Genomic DNA, 23233 nt, shown 5'->3' with positions numbered 1-23233 from the left:
GTTGTGATTTAAGCATTGTAGTACCCTCTTCTTTTTCTACCTGTTTGTTCATTAAACCATCTCTTTAGCAATATGCATGTCCATCGACCTCCGTCCATGTCCAGCGATTTGGTTTCTGCAACATATTTCCTAATTCTGACGTATGCAAGATAATTTAACTTGGTCTGAGAGGAGAATGGGCGTGACTCCTTTGACTATTGTGGTATTTTGGGACTTTTTAAAGCCTGTTTTCTTTCTTTATTTAAGGAATAATCTTGAATTGCTGTTTAATGTTTACTTGATGATGCATATCAGAAAAAAACTATTTTTCTCACTTAATGCAGAAGTTGCCTTTTGTTGTTTCAGCTTTTTGCTAAATTGTTTGTATTTCACATGTAAAGGTTGATATTATCTCCTGCTCTGACAGTTTAAAATGTATGCACTGTTCTTGCGCATGTTTGAAGTGTCAGAGGATGTGCATTTTTCTGATGGCTGTTGCCCTTGTAAAACATCTGTCTGTTGTTTTTTCAGCTGATTGATATGGGGTTCTCACGAGAGCATGCTATGGAGGCCCTTCTTAACACCAGCACCATGGAGCAGGCGACTGAGTATCTACTTACGCACCCGCCGCCCCTTCTTGGTGGAACAGTCAGAGTAAGGCTTCGCAAACCAAAAAAACACTTTGTTTGTATGATGAGACAGTTTTCAGACAAATGACATTTTAGCTCCGTTTCCACTTAGGACATGACAATGTCAGAGGAGGACCAGATGATGCGAGCCATTGCCATGTCGCTTGGTCAAGAGGTCAACATGGAGCAGCGATCTGACTCCCCTGAAGTGCGTAATTTTCTCTGCTCAAATTACATGGCAAAGATACTCCACATAATCTCTTGCAGAAAGACGAGTCTTGAGCAACTCTTGCGATTGTTTCTGCTTTAGGAAGCAGCTCGTCGGCGTGAGGAAGAAGACAGGAGAGCCAGGGAACGGGCAGAGGAGGAGGAGGCTCGCTGCTTGGAACGTTTTATGGAGGCTGAGCCACTGGACCCGAAAGAGCTTCATAGCTTCACTGACTCCATGCTACCTGGCTGCTTCCATCTTCTCGACGAGTTGCCCGACACAGTCTACCGACTCTGCGATCTATTGATGACTGCCATTAAGAGGAGTGGCCCAGAGTACAGAGATCTCATCCTTGGACAGGTTGTCCACCAGGTCAGAGGATGCATGTTTCCACTGCAGTCTTCTCAGCAGAATAAAGATCCAGTGATGTAGCTGGGCATGGATGATGTTTGAATGAAGTCTTTCGTCTTTCGTTCTTGTATGGTAAAACAAGTGTAGACAAAGAAACAGCATTTTCTCACTAGTCTGGCTGTGTACATGCTGCTTGTAGGTGTGGGACGCAGCAGATATTCTGATCAAGGCGGCTGAGCCCCTGACTACCAGTGACACAAAGACGGTGTCCGAGTGGACCAGGCAGATGGCCACGCTGCCCCAAGCCTCCAAGTTGGCAACACGGATTTTGCTGCTCACATTGCTCTTTGAAGTAAGAGGGAACATATGAATTTTGAGTTCTAGGCTTTCTCATCGTTCATCTGCATGTCCCATTAATGTTGCTTTTGAATTCGGAAGGAGCTGAAGCTTTTGGGCGCCAGAGTGGTGGAGAACAGTGGGATTCTTGATTTGCTGATAAAGCTGCTGGAGGTTGTACAGCCCTGCCTGCAGGCCGCTAAAGAACAGAAAGACATCCAGACACCAAAGTGAGCTTTGAACAGTCTTACCAATTACTCCATTCTTACAAGTGTAGCTCCAGGTTTCTTTCTGAAAGCTCACATATGGTAATGATGTGTTGTGTCGTCTCTGACTGGTAATTGCATTCCTGCAGATGGATCACACCAGTTCTATTGATTATTGATTTCTACGAAAAGATGGCAGTATCTTCAAAGCGCAGGGAACAAATGAACAAGGTAAAAGTCACAATTGCAAGCCGGTAACATTACAGTGGCATTCCATGCATAGATGCACTCTGACATCCCAGAATATAATTTTGGGTTTTGTTATGTGTTTTTCAATAAATGTGTGTTCCATTCAATTGTATTCTGTCTTCAGTATCTGCAGCCTAATGGAAACAATTGGCGCTGGTTTGACGACCGATCAGGCCGATGGTGCAGTTACAGTGCATCAAACAACAGCACGATTGACTCCGCATGGAGGGCCGGAGAGAGCAGCGTCCGCTTCACAGCAGGACGGCGCAGATATACTGTGCAGTTTAACACCATGGTGCAGGTATACACAAACATCTCACCCCACTTCTCGAGGATTAAGCAACTTGGATTTAAGTACTCTATGAAATTAGTTATTTATGTAGATGCTACCAGAATATTTTCCCACTCAACGTTCATAAGCAAGCCAACATTTCTGTCGGGGTAGAATGAACAATATGGATCTGGTAACATTCCCATGTGATGTGTATTTCTGGGTGTCAAGTAATGCTCCGAGACTTTTGTATTTTCCATTCGGGGATTGAGGAAATTGATTTAGATCATTTAGGATTATTAAAAAAAATGTTTTTAGATGCGCTGTTTCTGATGCCGTTTGTTTGTTAGCTCTGAGTGCTTTTCTAGTTTTGATTTTACTCAGAAATAGCGTATTTATCAATGCTGTATTGAGCAACCAGTTCTTGACCGGAAAGGATGGTGTTTGACCAAATTATAGTTTTTTTTTAACTAGAATTTGATTTGACACAATTCTGTTGAACAGGTAAATGAAGAGACCGGTAACAGGAGACCGGTGATGCTGACTGTCCAGAGGGTGCCTCGCATGCCCAAGCCTGCCAAGACTGCCATTACTGACACAGAGAGAGAAGACGTAGTAGACAGGAGCAAAGTAGAGGAAACCCAAACTGACTTGGAATCGGGGGCAGCAGTGGAGATGAGCGCTCCTAAGGATGATCCCAGCCAGCTGAAGGAGACGACACCTGGCCCGTCAACTTGCCTGGAGCTCGAATGCTTCCAGGGTGCCGGTATCGTCGTGCAAGGCCTGACTGAGGACATGACAACTATTCTCATCCGCGCTTGTGTCAGTATGATCAGCGTTCCCGTGGACCCAGACACCCTCCACGCCACACTGCGTCTTTGTTTGCGTCTCACACGCAACCACCAGTACGCTATGATGTTTGCTGAGCTAAAGAGTACACGGATGATCCTGGGGCTGACGCAGAGTTCCGGCTTCAATGGCTACACGCCACTTGTTACTCTGCTCTTCAGACACATCATAGAAGATCCAGCCACACTGCGGCACACAATGGAGAAGGTGAGAATATGTGTTGCGCTATTTAATTGAAGTTCACAGTATCTTCACAAATAATTGCATCGGCAGTTTTATTTACATTGTTAAAGGAATGTTTTGTCATGCATGTAATGTTTCTCTCCGTCCATACGTAGCCAATGTCTCCTCAAAAGATGCTATTTTTATTCCATTTGCACACATTTACCATGAGAATGACTGAGTTGAGTTTTCCCATTATTACAGACAGGCTTTCTACTTTTGCTAATCATACTGTCTTTAAATAATGCTTCCAAGTTGCATTGATATCACAAACCCAAATTATTAATGTGTCGCCATAGGTCGTGAGGTCTGCTGTGACCAGCGGCGCAGGCAGCACAACCTCAGGAGTGGTATCAGGCAGCCTTGGTTCCAGGGAAATCAATTATATCCTTCGTGTCCTGGGTCCTGCAGCCTGCCGTAACCCTGAATGTTTTGCTGAAACTGCTAGCAATTGTGTTCGTATTGCTCTGCCTGCACCACGTGGAGCTGGCACAGGTTAGTGCTCAAGTTTTTTTTAAGTAGGTGTGATCATTTGTTTGGATTTGGATTTGAAATTGTAATTACTGTACATTTATTCACCTATCTAGTTTTTTGTATTTTTCCCGAGAAATGTGATTCTAAAAATCCTGTTTTCTACAGCCTCTGATGACGAATTTGAGAATCTGCGAATCAAGGGGCCCAATGCTGTGCAGCTGGTTAAGACCACTCCTCTGAAACTGTCCCCCTTACCTGCTATTCCTGACACTATCAAGGAAGTCATCTATGACATGCTCAACGCTTTGGCTGCCTATCATGCCCCTGAAGAGCGTAAGATATGTTTAGAGCATTCTGACAACAATTTATTTGAAGTCTCTGGATGTAATTTCTGGAAGTCATATCAAAGCAATTCAGCCAAGTTGTTGTACATGTTTGTGGGACAGTTGAGCGTGCAGAAGACCGTACAGCAGCAGTGCCTGGTGGTCAAGACCTTTGTCAGATACTGCAGGATGTTGGTGATGATGTTTACCAGCAGTACCGACTCACTCGGCAGGGCAGTGACTTTGACCCCCAGTCTGCATTCCATATCAACGTGAGTCTCCATGACAAGTTATTACACACTGAATCCTGAAATATTCAATATTATCTCTACAGTTAAGTGCTGCGTATTGTCATCACAGACTCAAGTTTTTGCTGCCGATGGAGGTGGAGCCGAGTCTTCCCAATCTGGGACACCACAAGGAGAAGGTCAGAAAGAATGTTCACAAAACGGCTAAGAATATCTTTCATTTACGTATATTAGTTGTTTTTTTTGGTCAGAACAGCTTTGTAGTCTAATTGTAGTCTGTACCAGTTCAAATGTTCGACCCACAAATAATGTTAGAAATTATTTAATATTAAAGTGCTACCTTAAAGTTATGTTGGAAATTATACGGCGCTGTCTTGTTTGTGATTATTTGGTGTGCTAAGATGTTTATATATATATATATTTTTTTACCATTTATATTTTTTAGTTTATTGTGAGATGATTACAAGGTCTCCTTGGATTGGTTATTTATTTTACATTAAAATATCTGCTCACTGAAGTAATTGAGGAAATGTTAATACTGATAAATGTATTTATTGTATGTTCTTTTTGTCAGGCAGGATAGATCACCTTCACATGACTTGCATTTCTTTGAAGCAGTTCAATGTATTAGATTGTGTACTGTATTAACTTTGCATCCTTAATGTTTTCAATGAAATTAATTAGCTTCTACTCCAGAAGAGATGAGGGAAGAAAAGAAAGCACAGGAGGGCGATAAGAGTTCTGGCTCAGAGGAGGGTAAAGCGGCTAAGGTAAAGGCCAGCAAGCCTTTGATGCCTACCTCCACCATCCTGAGACTTCTGGCTGAACTGGTGCGCTCCTACGTAGGGATTGCTACTCTCATTGCTTCCTACTGCTACACTGCTGGACAGTCCGAGCTCATTAAGGAGGTGGGTGGCTAGACAACAGTCGGCCTATTGTATCTCTATAGAATGCCTTTTAATCTAATATTTATTTTACTTTGACTGGCAGGATTGCAGTGTTCTAGCCTTTGTCCTCGACCACTTGCTGCCACACACCCAGAATTCAGAAGACAAAGACACCCCAGCCTTGGCACGCCTCTTCCTTGCCAGCCTGGCAGCTGCTGGCACAGGCACCGATGCTCAGGTGGCCCTGGTCAATGAGGTGAAGGCTGCCCTAAGTCGAGCGCTAGCGATGACAGAAGGTGCTGAAAAACATGCCAGGTAACCTAAAACGTTTTTTAAACCCAACCTATCATTGATCCTGTAACCCTTTAATTATAGAGTTTACAAGACTATGATCGCATTTTCATTCTTGGTCCATTTCTTTAATAGGCTTCAGGCAGTGATGTGCATCATTAGCACCATCATGGAATCGTGCCCCTCAACATCCAGTTTTTACAGCACAGCAGCTGCCAAGACACAACACAACGGCATGAACAACATCATCAGGCTCTTTCTAAAAAAAGGACTGGTGAATGACTTGGCCCGCGTTCCCCACAGCTTGGATTTGTCTAGGTATACAATTACATCACATAATTCTCATTTTGTCTGTCTTTGTTGTGCAAGCCTATTTCCAAAAATGCCTTTTGTAAAAGGTAAACAATGTATGCAATGATGTGCAAATAATTTAAACCCCATATGTAATGGAAAATAGTACCAAGACCACTTTTCAAAAGTTTAAACAGACAATGTTTGCAGCTCCTCAAAAATAACTCGGTGAATCTTCAACTTTAACAAAGATGAAACGGCAAGACAACAGTTTCATCAATCTGGCTCAACTTAAACTGGGTTCAATATTTTATAGAAAATAATATTTATGCTTCTCTGTATTTATATGTAAACCAACATTGTGTTATTTCCACATCAATTGCTTCAGTCCTAACATGGCCAACACAGTAAATGCCGCTCTGAAGCCTTTGGAGACGCTGTCTCGCATCGTCAACCAGCCCAGCAGCCTGTTTGGGGGCAAAGGGGCATCCAGCAAGAGCAAGACTGAACATGACACTGTCGGCACTGTCAGGGACAGTAATAGCAACACTCAGGACCAAGGTATGTTCAAGATGATGCACTTCAATGCTTTAGATTCAGTGGTGGCTCCAAATATTTACCTTTCTGGGGTGTGTGGTATCTGATCCAGGAGAGGCCGGAGAGGCGGAACCAGTAGAGGGCAACCACAGGGTGCAGGGAACGGACAGCGACCTCATGGATGGAGAGGCGGAGGGAGATACGGTGGTCATTGCTGGTCAGCCAGAGGTTCTGAGCACTCAGGCCATGCAGGTGATTGATGCTGAATTACTCAACACCCAACTATCATTTTGCTGTTACTTTGCACTGACCGTCTATAATCAGTGCTTATTAAATAGAAGTTAGGTATTCACAATCATGGATAATCAAGCTCTGGAGGATTTAGTTTCAGTTCCTCCACCTTATGGCTCGCACTGCAATGGTATTTGTTTGTTTTTCCTGTGTTTGTAGGTTGAGAATGAGTTGGTGGATCTCATTGACGAGTTGCTAGAGAGAGATGCTGGCACTGTGAACAGCACAATTATAGGTAAGCCACTTTCATTAGGATTGAATTCATTTGGGGAGGTGTGAACTGAAAAAGAAAATGTTTGAGTAATTCTCTGCACACTCACCTGTCTGTTCTGTCAAACAGTGGGACGCAGCGGTGAAGATGAATCTCAGGAGGATGTTTTGATGGATGAGGCTCCTTCCAGTATTAGCCAGGCATCTGCTCTTCAGGCTAACCGGGAAGGTAAGACATTAGCACTGTAAAATTTGTGCTTACATTGGTTACATTGCATTAAAGTTTGTTTTGACAACATTAAAATGATTTGTGTATGTAGTCAACACTCTTATCAGCTTTTGGAAATTTGCTGCATGAATCTTGATGGCAAATAATAATCTGAAAGTGGGTCTTGGTTTAACTGAGATCCCATAAACGAATACAAACAAATCCAGAATGTCCCATTTATACTCATAATGGAGGCTCTTTCAAAATAATCATGTATAATATGTATTCAATTCATTCACCAAAAATTAGCCATAAAGGGGTCCGATATGGACTATCAGGCAAAATGTTGTCTGGATCTGATCCAGAACGAGGTCAGGAACAAATATAAACATTTTACATTGAAAACCCCATTTATGGATTCAACTCCGATTCACTTTTACTTTTCATGGTTGGTGTATCAAGATACCAAAAACAATTTAGAACCTTTTGGTGATGATCCAGATCACCATGTGGACGGTGTAAATCCAATTCCGAGGAGGATGAGCTGCTTGACTGAGGTTTGTGCTCAGTGCTTTTCTCGTCTTCTAAAGGGAATCTTGTTTTTTCACTTCCATTAGATTCCATGAATATCCTTGAGCCAGAGGACGAGGAGCACACACAGGAGGAAGATTCTAGTGGCAGCAATGATGATGAAGACAGTCAGGATGAGGAGGAGGAGGAGGAAGAGGAGGAGGAAGAGGATCAGGCATGTATTCATTGAGGTTCACTAAATTAACCTGATTGTTGTTAGCTTATTCTTAACACGCATTGCTTGTATTTATCTTTAAGGATGATGAAGAAGGAGATGAGGATGATGATGACGAAGGTTCAGAGATGGAGTTAGACGAGGACTTCCCAGACATAAATGCTGCACCGCACATTCGCTTCGAAAGGTTTGATAGGGATGATGACCTCATCATAGAGTTTGACAACATGTTTTCCAACAACGGTAAGCAGGAACATTTTGTTACTAACATTTTCTAAAGTCAAATTTTTTATTTGTTAGAATGGTGACTTGCAATTTCCATATGAGTTTTTAAAGATATTGTATTGACAACAGGTTTATCTTCATTTTCTACTATTTCAAATGCAGATCTTTTTATTTTTAGTGTTTGCTAAACACTACATTATTTCCCCACCAATGTCTGCTTACTATTTTCTGTTGTTGTTTTTTTCCCCGTCAGCTGACATCCCACCCTCCCCAGGCAACATTCCCAGCTCCCACCCACTGATGGTGCGGCATGCCGACCACGGTTCCCTCACCCTCGGTGTGACTGGCACCAGCAGCCGTCTGGCGCAGGGCATGGGGCGCAGCCAACGAACGCTGCGTCAGCTCACTGCCAACAGTGGACACACTATCCATGTGCACTACCCCGGCAACCGCCAGCCCAACCCGCCGCTTATCCTGCAACGGTAAGTTTATGGGTTGGTTGAGTGGTGTGTGCTTGCTGTCTCTGCATAACGCATGTATTGACAAATAAATTTGTTTATAGCAGGGACGCTAACTAAAATGTGAATTTCTTGTGATTACTTTCAGATTGTTGGGCCCCAGTGCTGCAGCAGATATTTTACAGTTATCCAGCTCCCTGCCGCTACAATCTCGTGGCCGTGCTCGCCTTTTGGTGGGAAATGAGGACGTGCACATCATCGCTCGCTCTGATGACGAGTTGTTGGATGACTTTTTCCATGAACAGAGCAGTACTGGAGGACAAGCAGGTGGTAATGCCCATTGGTAATTGTAATGGTCCGTTAGAATAATAATGATTGGAATTGTGAGCATGAATATTCTTTCCGTTCCAAGGCACTCTCTCCAGCATTCCGACTGCATTAACGAGATGGACAGATGAGTGTAAAGTGCTGGATGCTGAGAGCATGCACGACTGTGTAGCAGGTAGGTTGTCTGACTGGAGACTTTCACTGGAACAAATTAACATTTTCTCATGGACCCCCCCCATTGCTTCAGGGTTTATAATGTGGTGAACATTACGGTGCATCAATAGTAATAATCGGGCCTGTTGTCTCAGAATGTACTAATCATGGCAGCACTTGCACTCTGAAGTATTTTACTTTATTGCATATTTACTCTGTTGCTCTCCTTTGTTCCCAATGTCAGTGGAGGTTGAACACAGTCATCATTAACGTCGAAGACTAATGGCTTACAGAAACTTTAATTGAACTTTGTGACTTGTCACATCTTTCAATTAAACCGCAGCCAAGGAGTGTATTCTGACATCTGTCTGCTTCCAGTGGTAAAGGTGCCTATACTGCAGCATCTGGAGAGCCTGCGGGATGAGGAGCTTGAAGAGAGGAGGGAGAAGAGGAGAAAACAGCTGGCTGAAGAAGAGGAGTCTAAGCAGAATGAGAGGAGAGCTTCGGGAGCAGAACAGGCAAGAGAACAGAGCCTGCAGGTGGGCAGATAATAAGTGTATTTATTTATTTTGTTATGGAGAAGGTTTAAAAATTTATTTAAGACATGTTTTTTATTGTTGTTGACTTGTAACCTTTTTTGCCTACAGGGTTCAGGCCTTGGGGCAGTTAATGGTGCAGAGAACACTGCAGGTACTGCCATTTGTGTGGATTTATTTTGGTCTCTGCCTAAATGTAAAAACATTTGTTTGCAAGGACACGCCTCAGAGATGGGTACCGGTACTCAGAAGAGTGGAGCGAGCAGAGCGTACTGTGGGATGAGGTAGTAGTTTGTATAGTTTTAGGATCACACCAGATCTGGGAGATAACTATACAGTCTACTGTCTTTCCTATGGCAATGCTATATCAGCACAACGTCGTCATCCACTGCAAAGAAGTTCAACTCGTAACTTTTAAACGATCAGTTAATTTTCACGATCTGTTCACTGGGACCTTGTTCCACGTTCCTACGTTTGGCCTATTCTGCAGCTGGTTTTGCTGTGGTGAGGTAGTAAGTTGTGTTGTTAGGGATCAGGATTGTTCGCCCCATTCAGGAGATAACCATACAACTTACTGCCTTCCTCAGTGAAGGCCCTCGCCATCTCTGTAGAAAATGACAACTTAACAGCTACTTCCTGTTTCTAGTCTGTGTTCTTCGTTCAAGCTTCTTCCTTTTGGACATTAGTCACTGACATCTTTAAATGTTTTTGAGGGGGAAAATGTCTACAATTGTGTAGATAAGATGTTTGTCTATGATCTTAGAATAGTTTTTGGGACTATTAAACAAGTAAGCAGCTGTAGCTGTTAACCATAAGGGAAAAAAGGCACGTCAGAATGGCTATTTAACTGTTTAAAAACGCTGCTATTTATGTATGTTTTATTCTAAAATGTCTAAAACTCTAGTATTTTTTCTTCTTCTGGATGTTGCAGAAGGTGAACAGGCTCAGGGTGGTACATTGTCATGTCTCGACCCGCCAAGGGTCTCAGAAGGCTTCCTTACTGCACCCCCATCTGGAGAAGTCACTCCCACCACAAATGCTCCCCATGAACAGGCCCTTGTCTCCCTGGAGACGGCCATCAGTCAGCAGGTCCACCAGCCAATTGCTGATCTACTACTGGTTGAGTCGCATGCGAGCTCACTGGCTGCTCTGGCAGGGGCAGGCCACCCAGCCTTGTCTGCTGCCGACAGGTCAAACAGTGAAGCGGAGGCATCTCAGATGGAAATGTCCCCTGCGCCCACAATCGGTGAGAGAGTCGGAGGAGGAGGAGGAGCGTTGGATGAAGGCAGGGAAGGTAGATTAAATTTGGGGACTTTTTAAACAGCCAACCACAAGGACACACATCTGTCGTAAAATATTTAATAGTGAATTATAAATCAGATAGCGAAGGAGTTTTGCTACAGTGCATTGATAAACACATTTTACTTTAATCTCTTTTCCCCCGCATTTCCCTCTTAGCGTCACTGAGTCCAGACATTGTGGAGACCTCGGAGCCTGCGGTGATAGGTGTGTCCCAACTGGAAGGGTCGCCCATGGACACCAGCAGCCCTGCCTCTGCTACTCAGGAAGACCCGGCTCCCAACCCTGCACAGCCCACTCAGCTCTCTCAAGAACTGTCTGGCAGCAGGGATAGCGGGCTAACGGACAGTCAAACAGAGGCAGAAGCTGAGTGAGTAGCTTCAATTATCATCCCTGACCAAAAGACCGTAATGCTCTTGACCAAATTACCAAATGGAAAGGTTGAATAAAAGAAGGAAGTATAGAAGGATGTTTATGCATGTGTGCAAAATCCTATCCAGTTCAGCCCCAAAAACAAAATTGAGCTGAATGTCAAAACCTCCTTATTATTCTCATCATTTCAGTCGTGTGTGCGGCGCACACGTTTATAAACTTCTAAGAAGTGGCTGTTTCTGACCCACTGACGATATGTGTGAAGGTTATTGCTAGATATTTTTATCAATTGTTTCTAATTAGCACGTTCGCAACACTGCCTGGTCACAATACCTTTCTAAACATTGCAGGTCTTGGTTCTGGGCAGTCCACACATTTCTGCTCACTGACTGATCATAAATCTTTCTGTTTATGTAAAGCGCCACTTTTGTCTTATCGCCTGGGGAAACGATGCCCAGGAGTGATAGTGCCGAGAGCCAATCTCAGGCCATTCAGGAAGAGCCCCTCCCATCCACTAGCAATGAGGACGAAGATCCACTTGCAGGTAAAATGAACAGCTGCACTGGGCTTTTGTGTAGATTGACAAAAGCGAAAGAGAAAACTAAAATGTCGTCTCATGAAGCAGCCGACGTTTTTGTCTTTGCAGGTATTAGTCTGCCAGAAGGTGTGGATCCCTCTTTCCTGGCGGCGCTTCCTGAGGACATCCGTCGAGAGGTGCTGCAGAATCAACTTGGCATCAGACCACCCTCCCGTCCTCCTGGTACCACCAGCCTGCCTTCTACTACAGTGCCGGTACTGGGAGGGCCAGGAGTTACTGAAGTTAGCCCGGAGTTCCTGGCTGCGTTGCCACCTGCCATCCAGGAGGAGGTGACAGACTCCACAAAAATACTACATATAGTTACAGTAATACCCCTACACACGAGTTTAATTTGCCCAGCTCGTATGTTAATAATGCTCGTGTGTCGATGCGATTATCCCCATGAATTAACATAAAACCCTACGAGTGATACCATCCCGAAAGTAACCCTAAATAAGGTAAATAAACATGTAAAATAACAAAAACGCACTACGTTTATTTCGGAATGAACACGTAAACTGAGCGAGTGAGCTTGCGGAAGCTGCAAGCTGCGACCACCTAGCGATGGCATTCGGAGGTAGGCCTCGTATCTTGGAGTTTTCTCTTGCATGTGGGGCCCCATGTACTCTCAAATTTGATCTCATTTCTTTGAATACTCGTATATAAAATTGTTCATATTTGGAGGTATTACTGTACTTCAGGCCAGATGTGATTGCAGATGTAGTTTCCCACCTTTGGTGTGACTGGAGTGAATTAATAATGTTTTCATTGTAATGGATTTGAGTGCCTAGAAAAGCGCTATTATACATCCGATGCATTATTTCCATTATTACTTTAATAGTCCTAACAAATTTAACAATATAAAACAGAATTTCAAAGCAAATCAGTTAAAGACTTTTACTAATTACGGTACGCCATTGTTTATCTTAGGTTCTTGCTCAGCAACGTGCAGAGCAGCAACGTAGGGAGCTAGCCCAACAGCCCACGCAGGGAGACACCCCTCTGGATCCCGTCACCTTCATCCAGACGCTGCCCTCAGAGCTCCGACGCAGTGTCCTCGAAGACATGGAGGACAGCGTATTGGCTGTCATGCCCCCAGACATCGCCGCTGAAGCTGCCGCGCTGCGTCGCGAGCAAGAGGCTCGTCAGAGGCAACTGATGCACGAGAGGTTGTTTGGTCATAGCTCATCGTCGGCCCTGTCGGCCATCTTGCGTTCGCCAGCCTTCACTAGTCGTTTAGGGAGTAATCGTGGAGTTCAGTACACACGGCTAGCAGTGCAGAGAGGGGGCACGTTTCAAATGGGAGGCGGACCAAACCACAGGTGAGTGGAGATGGTGATCTCATTCACATTCTTTCCCATTTGGTTTGTTTTTGATTTAGTTTTGCTTGAAAATTATAAAATGGAAGTTGTGTTGTGCTCCTGGATTGCAAACAGATTGTGTCGTTGCTCTGTTTACCTAGACCATCCAATTCTAACATGGACTCCTTGTTGCGTCTGCGTGGCCGATTGCTGTTGGACCACGAAGCCTTGTCCTGCCTGCTGGTTCTGTTGTTCGTGGATGAGCCGAAGCTCAACACGAGCCGTCTGCACCGTGTGCTCAGGAACCTCTGCTACCATTCTCAGACGCGTGGCTGGGTCATTCGCAGCCTGTTGTCCATCCTCCAACGCAGCAGCGAGAGTGAGGTGTGTGTGGAGACCTCGCGCCTCGAAGACTCCCGTATCAAGAGGAGCATTCAGGGCGGCTGTGGAGGGAAAGGATCCGCTTCCTCCTCCCTCTCTTCCATTTCCCCATCTTCCTCCTCAGAGCTACTGAACAAGGTTGAGTCCCGTAGTTCCAATCAGCTTTCTTGGCTCTCCGTTTCCATGGATGCAGCATTAGGTTGCCGGACAAACATTTTTCAGATTCAACGAGTACCAGGCCGAAAGCACGCTGACCGTCACTCAGCTGGGGGCTCTATGGGGTCAGGGACACTGGGAGGAGGCGTGTCAGGTGGTGCTGCGAGTGTCACGTGTGCTGGGGGCGGAGGCTCCACTGTTCACATCCACCCACAAGCGGCTCCAGTAGTCTGTCGGCACGTGTTGGACACCCTCATCCAGTTAGCGAAGGTGAGTCTGCTTATCAACGTTCAGATTTTCCTTTTCTTTTTTTTAAGTCATTGAAGTGAAAATTAGTGGAAACGCATCTGTTTTCTTTTTTTTGTGTCCCCGCAGGTTTTCCCCAGCCACTTCACCCAGCAGCGCTGCAAGGATCTGTCTGCGTCCGCCCCCGATCTGGACTCTCGTCTTTGTTCAGTCTCCTCTGCAGGAGGTGGTGGAGGAATTGGCTCCAGGTCAATGTTGCAGTCTCAAAATACCTCCACCCCGAATTCCACCAATACCCAGAACTCATTGGGTTCCACTGCTGCTACTCTCCAGTCTCTAGGAATCTCCACTGATTTTTGGGACCTGCTAGTCAAGCTGGACAATATGAATGTCAGCCGCAAGGGCAAGGCGTCTATGAAAACGGTGCCTCTTGGGGGGAGTGCGGAGGCCGAAGGGGCTCAGTTAAGCCTGGAGACTTCCCCTCTGGGGCAGCTGATGAACATGCTGTCCCACCCAGTCATCAGAAGGAGCTCCTTGCTCACTGAAAAGCTGCTGCGCCTGCTTTCCCTCATTTCTATTGCCCTGCCTGACAACAAGGCTACTGAGGTGCCTGCTGGACACCCCACCCCACAGGCCGCCAACCCCAGCATGACACCGAGCACTGGAGCCACAGCCCCAATTCCAACACAGGGCACTGTGTCAGCAGGCGCCGCTCAGACTACTGTGGCGGTCCCGGGCACATCTGTGGGAGCTGTAGCCCAAGGGACGTCCTCGGGGACGGGTCTCGTAGCTTCTCAGACATCCTCGACTACGATCTCTATACCCACATCCACTGGAACGACATCAACAGGTAGTGTTAATTGAGCCCAAGCAATGTGTCAGCGATTCACTTGCATGCGCTCTCAGTAGAGGATGATGTAATGATGTGTGTTTCTTGGCAAAAACAGGAAAACCGAAGGTCACTGTTTGTAGTGCAGAGGTTGACACCAAGATGGCCTCCGCTGGACTCACGGAGAAACAGCTTCAACTTTCTGTGGAGGTACGGAAGACCAAATTAAATGTTGTTCATTCTAACGTCATAAAACTTTAGCATCTAATGCATTTCATGGGAAAACAGAAAATAAAACTCAGTTCATCTAACTATTGGTCTGAAGGATCGGCCATCCGTTCAAGCCAATCCAGTGCAAAAAGGTCTCCTTGAGACTGCCCGATATTAATGATGATTGGAAGTCGAAGTATTAACGTTTTGGAGAATTGTTTAGAACATTTTTGAACGACACTTTTCAATTAGAAACTTTTGTCAAGAGAGTTCGTAGGTATTTTTATACATTGTTTTTAAGCACATGTACATTAATCAATTGTTTAACATGTATTTATTTTCTTATCTTCTATCTCAAGGTTTTGACATCTCACTCATGTTCAGAGGAGGGTTTGGAGGATGCAGCTAACATTCTGTTACAGTTGTCTAGAGGAGACTGCGCCACCAGAGATACTGTGCTCAGACTGCTGCTCAGTGGCGCTCGACACCTCGGATACACTCTTTGCAAACAGATAGGTCAGTGCTGGGCTCGTACAGAGATGCCTGCTCACATGCTCCTATTTAAGATCATTCCTCTTCACGTGCGTTTCTAAAATCTTTTTTAGGCATGCTGCTGTCTGAACTTAGAGAATACAATTTGGAGCAGCAGAGACGGGCGCAGGCTGATTCACATTCCCCAGATGCTCCTCCCGAGGATTCCTCCATCTCATCCAGACTCAAGGGCAAGATGACTAGCAGGTTAGCCAGTGATGGCTTTGGGCAACATAGCCTTGTAAATACACAAAGCAGAGATTGTGGCTGGTGCTAAGTCTAATCTCTATTTATGTATTATAATATATATATTATATATTGTCATACCATATGACATTGTAGCATTTGAGGATATGTTTTAGCTTATAGTCTTTCCCTTTACTTTGTTTGCGTTTGTTGGCTGGGGCAAAGGTTTGATGGATCGGAGAATGTCGTGATTGTGGCAGCACAGAAGCGGACTCTCGGCGGACGTGAACTTCAGCTCCCCTGCATGAGCTCACTTACCTCAAAGACGTCGACGCAGAAGTTCTTTCTGCGAGTGCTGCAGGTCATTATCCAGCTCCGTGAAGATACACGACGAGCCAACAAAAAAGCCAAACAGACGGGGCGACTAGGTATGAAGACGTCACAAAGGCCGCACGATGCATAATATACCAATTATAGTATTGAATGATGAAACGGTTCTGTCCTCCAGGCTCCACCAGTTTAGGATCAGCCAGCAGCATTCAGGCTGCAGTGCGTCAGCTCGAGGCTGAGGCCGATGCAATCATCCAAATGGTGAGAGAGGGTCAGCGTGCACGTCGGCTACAGCAGGCACCCCCACCCTCCGCCCCGTCTGCCTCTGCAACCATTACTGCCGGGTCTTCTGTGGCTGCCCCCCATGCCCCCACTGGTGCTGCTCCCCCTGCTGGCGCAGCTGCTCCTGCCGCCACGGTTAGCATGGGCTGCTCTGACAGCAGGCGTACTATTCACACACTCAAAGTTAAACCATCTGAAACTGAAAAAGCACGTCGTCTACATATTATGATCATTTCGGTATAATTGTTTCAACATTTACTGTGATGGTCAGCATGGAAAAAATGCATAACATGATCCAGGGGCTTTTGTAATTTAGCTTTGCTTGTATTGGCTTTATGCATTTTGGTAAATCATGAGCTAACCCATTACTTCTCATGCATATCCGTCTTATTTGGAATAAATTGCATCTGCAATAACTAACAGTCATCAGGCACCCAGTCAGATAAACATACACCTTTGATCCATTCTCTCATTCTTTTCCCATTGACATTTTACATTTTAAATGGTGTGCTACCTCGCTCTTCCACTGTATTTATTTTCTGGCTGACATGGCTTCGTGCTTTTGGGCTTCCACCTTACTCTGAGTTTCTTTCCTTTCACTTGTGCGATGGAATTTCATCTTGCATGACAACATCAGTCAAGGAGGTTATACGTGTTTTTAATTGCTAATGTTTTTTCCATGTTGTCTGTCCGTCTCTGCCTTGCTCGTCCTTCCTTGTTTGTCTTTCTGTAGGCTGAAGTGCAGTCGATGTCAGAGGCTCAGGCGGCCCAGAGAGATGACTCTCCGATGGATGTGGACCAGGCGTCTCCTCTAGACCAGGACCCCACATCTTTGGGTATGACTCGCACTCACTGATGACTTGATTAAAATTCAGAGAAAGATCACATCATTAAACACAATGTGTGCTTTGATTTATGTAGGCCAGCATTGGCACAAAAACTGAAAGTGAGTGGTGGCATATAATGAAATAGAAGTGCAGACATGACATTTTAAAACTAGTCAAAGGAGAATCCACACCTCCACTGCCAGATACGAGGCTGGCATTGACCACACAATGTGCACGTCTGTGATGTCACATAGGAGAAAGTAACTAAAGTGCATCCCGTTGCAGCGTTTTTTGATGGAAACTCTTTGAGTTGTTATTGCTTTAGTCTATTAATGGGTATAGATGAATAATGTAATGAATCCGACTATTGTCATGTCTCGTCTCAGATGAAGAAGGTAATGGTCAGTTAGAGTGTGACGAGAGACTTCCAGACCTCCCACTGCTGAGCGAGCAGCTGCTGCTGGATGAACTGTGGGACATGCTCGGGGAGTGTCTGAAAGAGCTGGAGGAGTCCCATGACCAGCATGCTGTACTGGGTGAGTGGCATCTTTATAGGAAGAAAGCTGTTCTTAAGTATCTCTGTAATTTATATTAGAAAGGTACATATAAAAAAAAAATTAAATGAAAACAAACGCATTTCAAAATTAGAATGTTTAAGTTTTAGTAAATCACTATACAGTATAAATATAATGGACGTCTCAGTCAGTTTCAGTACAAACGAGTACAATCATGGGCGAGACTGCAAGGAGAGGATGCTGCGAAAGGTCATTGCTGAAAGAGCTGGTTGTTCATGGAAAGTTCAGTGGAAGGACAAGCGTTTTAGGAAGAGGTGAACAAGCAACAGGGATAACCGCAGCCTTGAAGATGGTCAAAGACGATTCGAGAACTTTGCTGAGTCTCACAAGCAGTGGACTGAAACTGGCGTCAGAGCATCAAGAGTCACAACACAGAGGTGTCCAGGAAATCCTGGATCCTGGATTGTGGATCACTTTGGAATTTCACTGTTTGGATTAAATTATGGGAGGAAAAAATGAACCTTTTGCTCAATTGTAATGTGTTTCTGCAGTTCTACAGCCCGCTGTGGAGGCCTTCTTCCTGGTTCATGCCACAGAGCGAGAGAGCAAGCCGCCTGTGAGGGACACCCGGGAGAGCCAGCTTTCTCACATCAAAGACGAGCCGCCACCGCTGTCGCCGGCGCCCCTTACACCAGCAACACCGTCGTCCCTAGACCCGTTCTTCTCCAGGGAACCATCCTCAATGCATATCTCCTCCAACCTTCCGCCAGACACCCAGAAGTTTCTCCGTTTTGCCGGTGAGCCAAGTGATTTCACAAAACTGATCCAGCTTTGTTGTGATGTGCGGTCCAGTGTCTTAACGAGACCCATTTCTTTCTTTCAGAAACCCATCGCACGGTTCTTAATCAGATCCTGCGCCAGTCCACCACTCACTTGGCTGACGGACCTTTTGCTGTGCTCGTGGACTACATACGCATCCTGGACTTTGACGTTAAGAGAAAGTAAGGGGATCACACTGCTTTGTATTATACGGTTACTATATTATTTTGCCTACACCACAGTGGGCGCATCTCGTTACCATTTTCTGTCCATACGTAACAGAATTAGTCGATCTGTCTCAACTAAAACATTGATGCTTGCTTTGTAGGAGCCATAAAGGTGTTCCTCTCTTTAAGTTCTTCATTTTGCTTTAACATTTTGTGCCTAAATATGCCCTTTGTGGTTTTCATGACAGTTGCTCTTAATTCACTTTCTTTCTTTCCTTTCTTGTAGCAGGGGTTATGCGACCCTGTGGATACGTTTTCTTATTTCACCGGCATGCTCTTCTTTCTTGACGCCTCTGCAGGTACTTCCGCCAAGAGCTGGAGCGACTCGACGAAGGCCTGAGGAAGGAGGACATGGCTGTGCATGTGAGGAGAGATCATGTCTTTGAGGACTCCTACAGGGAGCTGCACCGCAAGAGCCCAGAGGACATGAAGAACAGGCTGTAAGGCTTTCTTCGCCTTCCATTTAGATTGTTCGTCCTTTCCATTCGCGCCTGCTCAACCCGAGTCCGTCTTCTGTTCCCTTTCCTTTGCAGGTACATTGTGTTTGAAGGGGAGGAGGGTCAGGACGCGGGGGGCCTGCTGAGGGAGTGGTACATGATTATATCCCGGGAGATGTTCAACCCAATGTACGCCCTGTTTCGCACGTCGCCAGGCGACCGTGTCACCTACACCATCAATCCCTCATCCCACTGCAATCCCAACCATCTCAGCTACTTTAAGTTTGTGGGTCGCGTCGTGGCCAAAGCCGTCTACGACAACCGGCTACTGGAGTGCTACTTCACTCGCAGCTTCTACAAGCATATCCTTGGCAAGAGTGTGAGGTACGTGATGCCGAGCGTCGCGCTGTCGGTGGTCTCAGACGCGTACCGTAAATGTTCCAGACATGCTGCAGTTACACCAACATCCTATTAATGGAACACGAAATATTGTCTTGCTGTATTTTTCCATGACTGAATATAATGGCTGTATTTCTGTGGTCTGACCAGGTACACTGACATGGAGAGTGAGGACTACCCGTTCTTCCAGGGATTGGTGTACTTGTTGGAGAATGACGTGTCCACGCTGGGTTACGAGCTGACATTCAGCACAGAGGTTTCTGTCTGTTCATTAGATATTTAAATTCCTTTCAAGTCTCTCCTTCACTGCTTTATCTTTGGATTGGGCCGCTCAAGGTTTAATCCCAAACGCGCTGTATTTCTGATAACCTTTTTAAAATGCTCTTCATGGACACGCATGCGTCACAGACTAGAATTAGACCGATATTCAGTCAACACTGAATGTATTTATTTATTTGTGCGCACTTGTCTGTACAGGTCCAGGAGTTTGGTGTGTGTGAAGTGAGAGACCTAAAACCTAATGGAGCCAATATCCTGGTAACGGAGGAAAACAAAAAAGAGTATGTGCACCTGGTATGCCAGATGAAGATGACAGGTGAGATTGTGGCTATTTCACCAAAATAAAATGTTCACAACAAAAGTCATGATGCTGAGAGAGTTGGAAAAATCTTAAGATATACACAAAGGATGCTTAATTGGGGGGGGGGGGGGTCAATAAAACGCACACCTCTACCCAGCAGTGCTTTTAATAAAGTAAAATCAATATATATAGACTGCTTGGCTTTGATTGAGGCCGACCAAATGTAGGTACATTTCAATCAGAATTGCGTCTAATCAATCGAGGGACTCGTTCGTTAGGCTTCTTCCTTGCTACCTGTCAAACTACTTTTTGTGTCATCTTGCTAAGAAGCAACCCAAGACCGACCAGACATCAGTGTTAGACGGGTTATTCTTTGGGAGTCAGAGCGGGGCGGACCCCCAAGTGAGCATGTCTGTCTGTTTTATAGGCGCAATCCGTAAGCAGCTGGCAGCCTTTCTGGAAGGATTCTACGAGATTATTCCCAAGAGGTTGATCTCCATCTTCACTGAGCAGGAGCTGGAACTGCTTATCTCTGGTCTGCCCACCATAGATATCGATGATCTCAAGGCCAACACTGAATATCACAAGTACCAGTCCAGCTCCATCCAGGTATGCACAATTAATACCTGCTGCATGTGTGTATAGAAAATATCCAGGTGGTTTACAAGAAATTCTATTGAAAGGTATTTATAACTCAGCTGTTTTTTGTCTTCCACGTTGTTGCACTTCAGATCCAGTGGTTCTGGAGGGCCCTGCGTTCCTTTGACCAGGCAGACCGGGCCAAGTTCCTTCAGTTTGTCACTGGCACATCGAAGGTTCCGCTCCAGGGTTTCGCTGCTCTGGAGGGTATGAACGGCATCCAGAAGTTCCAGATCCACCGTGACGATCGCTCCACCGACCGCCTGCCATCTGCTCATACATGGTAAGTTTACCAGACATGCGTAGTTGCTTTATTACCATAAATTACCAAAGTTGTGCAACGCTAACATTAGTTTTTTTTTTTCTTTTTTTTTCTCCTTCAGCTTTAACCAGCTTGACCTCCCAGCTTATGAGAGCTATGAGAAGCTGAGACACATGCTGCTGTTGGCCATTCAGGAATGCTCAGAAGGATTCGGACTGGCTTAAACGTTAAAACTCTCAAAATACACAAACATGCATACAGACACTTGATTTTGGTTTGCCTACTCCTCACACTTTCACTGAACATCTTCAACGCACGCACACATGATCATAGGCATTACTGGATTACTTGTTGAATGGCCTAGCCTTACTGGTTTCTATTCCACATAGAACAGATGAAATCAGTGAGTGAGCTGAACTGATTAACTGCGTACAACACAGAGAGCCTCATGTTTGACACACAAATGTGTCTCCCTTTCCAATTTAATGACAAATGCAAGAGTGGATTGAGAGCATAAAACATGGACTAATATAAGAGATGTTTTCTTCATTTAGTTTGAGTTCTCTGTACAAACGGTTTGGGAGTTTATGTTTAATCTTTTTTGTTCTCTGGTTGTGTAAAAAGAAAAGAGAATGTTGTTTGAAAGGATGGCTATAAAACCTTTGGGGAAAAATGGTGGTGGTTTCTTGATGCAAATTCGTGACCTCACAAGCAATTTTTACAAGAGGTATATGAATATCTTGAATAGGTTTGATATTCACAAAAATGCACTTTTTAAAGTTTTGTGGCATTTTTAAGGAAGGAAGGATGGTACAAAAAAAAATGGATAGAAACTCTGGCGCTTAAAAAACACAAATTCTAGCATATCTTTGCCCATTAAATTGCTGACTGAGCCTTGAGCCTTTGAATTGGACTAGAAAAACGACATGAATAAATGCATAAAAATTGCATCCATGGTCTCTGTGAATAGTGTTTTAAACACTCACTAAATGTAATTGCACTAAATACTTTGTTAAAGTTAGATTACACTTATTTTGTAATTCATCAATTACGCTTTTGTGGGGGGGGGGTGAGCGGTCCCTCAGTTAACCCTTAATCCTCTCATAGATCAATCAAATTGTCCCTCTTTGCAAAATAAGTGATCCTGGAGCCCATGAAGATGTTTCATGATCTGCCAGGAGTAAGAACTGATCAGTGGGCGTCTCACTGCGTCGGTGTTCCAACTGAGCGTGTGTGCAACTGTAAACAAACGTTCCTTTTATTCAGGCCTTGATTGGGGTTCGTTTTTTGTCTAATAAAAAGCAAAATGAAGCGATGACTAAATTCTAAGGATAACACACCAGTATGTAAATAGTTTAGGGGGGTGTCCATGTGCTTCTTAGGTTCCCACAACACTTTACATTCAAGTGTATTTCTAACTAATTCCAGATCAGTGAAATGCATGCAGGATTCCTGTCATAGTCATGGAACGCAAAGGTGTAAGAATACCTGGTGACCTTTAACGCCCGGACAGAATATGCACTGCCTCATCCGTGCAGCTGCCTCCTCTTTAATCTGATCTAGCATTCAAATTTGTTCCTGTAGACCTACTACAGTATTGGAAATTAATCCCCCACCATCATTACTGCCTGTTTCCTTAAAGCCTCCCCCACCTAAAGAGATTCGTTAGTTACGGAATGGCCATCAAAAATAAAAATCATGTACCCTATGTGTTTATTTTTCTTCTATACTTGGGATTCTATGGTACAACTTTTGTATATCTGTTACTTCCAATGAGGGGATCAATTAGGTAAACTTCCCAAAGCACAAAATACAGCACTTGAAGTTGTAATGACTGACGAAAAAATATTTTATGAAGCGATGATCACTGAACGCCTTAGTTTTGAGAAGCAGCTATCTCGAGTTCCTGTGTGGCGCAAAGTTACCGGTACCTTTTATAAAATTATTATTATTATTTTTATTGACATTGGAGAAGCTTCAAAACAGGCATGCTTTGTGCTCTGCCTTTGGTCTAAGCTGAAACCTCTGCAGCAGAATGTTGCTTTGGTTCTCGATGTCTTCTTTTTGGAGGAGGATCTGACGGCTTCTTCTCCTCTCCTGTGATGCACCGTGCAGTCCTCTCCACTGAGTGGCGATCATGTCTCCTCACGCCCCTGTCAGCCTTGGGTGTTAGTTATTGAACGCTCTCGTGACAGACTCTGACTTTGAAGAATTAATATTATTTGTCTGTTCTGTAATCTGCTTTATTTTTTATTTTTTTATCATAGAATGCATGTAAATTTCTGCTGAATTAAACGTAGCAGGAATAAACTCGATCTGCAACA

General features: G+C 44.6%; 1 protein-coding gene across 1 annotated transcript in view; it reads left to right on the top strand.

Annotated features, from left to right (window-relative positions):
- Window positions 1–22611, top strand: part of huwe1 (HECT, UBA and WWE domain containing E3 ubiquitin protein ligase 1) — a 35974-nt gene extending 13363 nt beyond the window's left edge. The window contains exons 33-81 of the mRNA XM_068754178.1: window positions 511–633; window positions 721–816; window positions 919–1188; window positions 1367–1519; window positions 1606–1733; window positions 1859–1940; window positions 2083–2259; window positions 2734–3285; window positions 3600–3795; window positions 3940–4107; window positions 4221–4369; window positions 4458–4524; window positions 5030–5253; window positions 5336–5547; window positions 5659–5841; window positions 6203–6375; window positions 6464–6603; window positions 6802–6877; window positions 6983–7081; window positions 7678–7805; window positions 7889–8048; window positions 8284–8512; window positions 8637–8815; window positions 8901–8990; window positions 9347–9507; window positions 9616–9658; window positions 10436–10798; window positions 10963–11173; window positions 11595–11719; window positions 11822–12042; window positions 12683–13074; window positions 13215–13860; window positions 13966–14686; window positions 14784–14875; window positions 15235–15391; window positions 15481–15613; window positions 15818–16020; window positions 16101–16339; window positions 16938–17040; window positions 17418–17567; window positions 18098–18343; window positions 18430–18547; window positions 18892–19032; window positions 19126–19413; window positions 19579–19684; window positions 19906–20023; window positions 20436–20617; window positions 20740–20930; window positions 21031–22611. Of these exons, the coding sequence (XP_068610279.1) occupies window positions 511–633; window positions 721–816; window positions 919–1188; window positions 1367–1519; window positions 1606–1733; window positions 1859–1940; window positions 2083–2259; window positions 2734–3285; window positions 3600–3795; window positions 3940–4107; window positions 4221–4369; window positions 4458–4524; window positions 5030–5253; window positions 5336–5547; window positions 5659–5841; window positions 6203–6375; window positions 6464–6603; window positions 6802–6877; window positions 6983–7081; window positions 7678–7805; window positions 7889–8048; window positions 8284–8512; window positions 8637–8815; window positions 8901–8990; window positions 9347–9507; window positions 9616–9658; window positions 10436–10798; window positions 10963–11173; window positions 11595–11719; window positions 11822–12042; window positions 12683–13074; window positions 13215–13860; window positions 13966–14686; window positions 14784–14875; window positions 15235–15391; window positions 15481–15613; window positions 15818–16020; window positions 16101–16339; window positions 16938–17040; window positions 17418–17567; window positions 18098–18343; window positions 18430–18547; window positions 18892–19032; window positions 19126–19413; window positions 19579–19684; window positions 19906–20023; window positions 20436–20617; window positions 20740–20930; window positions 21031–21133 (9507 nt within the window). The 3' untranslated portion in view covers window positions 21134–22611. The remainder of the gene's footprint in view (window positions 1–510; window positions 634–720; window positions 817–918; window positions 1189–1366; window positions 1520–1605; window positions 1734–1858; window positions 1941–2082; window positions 2260–2733; window positions 3286–3599; window positions 3796–3939; window positions 4108–4220; window positions 4370–4457; window positions 4525–5029; window positions 5254–5335; window positions 5548–5658; window positions 5842–6202; window positions 6376–6463; window positions 6604–6801; window positions 6878–6982; window positions 7082–7677; window positions 7806–7888; window positions 8049–8283; window positions 8513–8636; window positions 8816–8900; window positions 8991–9346; window positions 9508–9615; window positions 9659–10435; window positions 10799–10962; window positions 11174–11594; window positions 11720–11821; window positions 12043–12682; window positions 13075–13214; window positions 13861–13965; window positions 14687–14783; window positions 14876–15234; window positions 15392–15480; window positions 15614–15817; window positions 16021–16100; window positions 16340–16937; window positions 17041–17417; window positions 17568–18097; window positions 18344–18429; window positions 18548–18891; window positions 19033–19125; window positions 19414–19578; window positions 19685–19905; window positions 20024–20435; window positions 20618–20739; window positions 20931–21030) is intronic.
- The last annotated feature ends 622 nt before the right edge of the window (window positions 22612–23233 follow it).

Source organism: Brachionichthys hirsutus, chromosome 2, assembly GCF_040956055.1.
Source record: "Brachionichthys hirsutus isolate HB-005 chromosome 2, CSIRO-AGI_Bhir_v1, whole genome shotgun sequence".
Classification (NCBI taxonomy): domain Eukaryota; kingdom Metazoa; phylum Chordata; class Actinopteri; order Lophiiformes; family Brachionichthyidae; genus Brachionichthys; species Brachionichthys hirsutus.
Note: the sequence above shows the minus strand (reverse complement) of the source record. Positions and strands in the feature narration are given on the sequence as shown.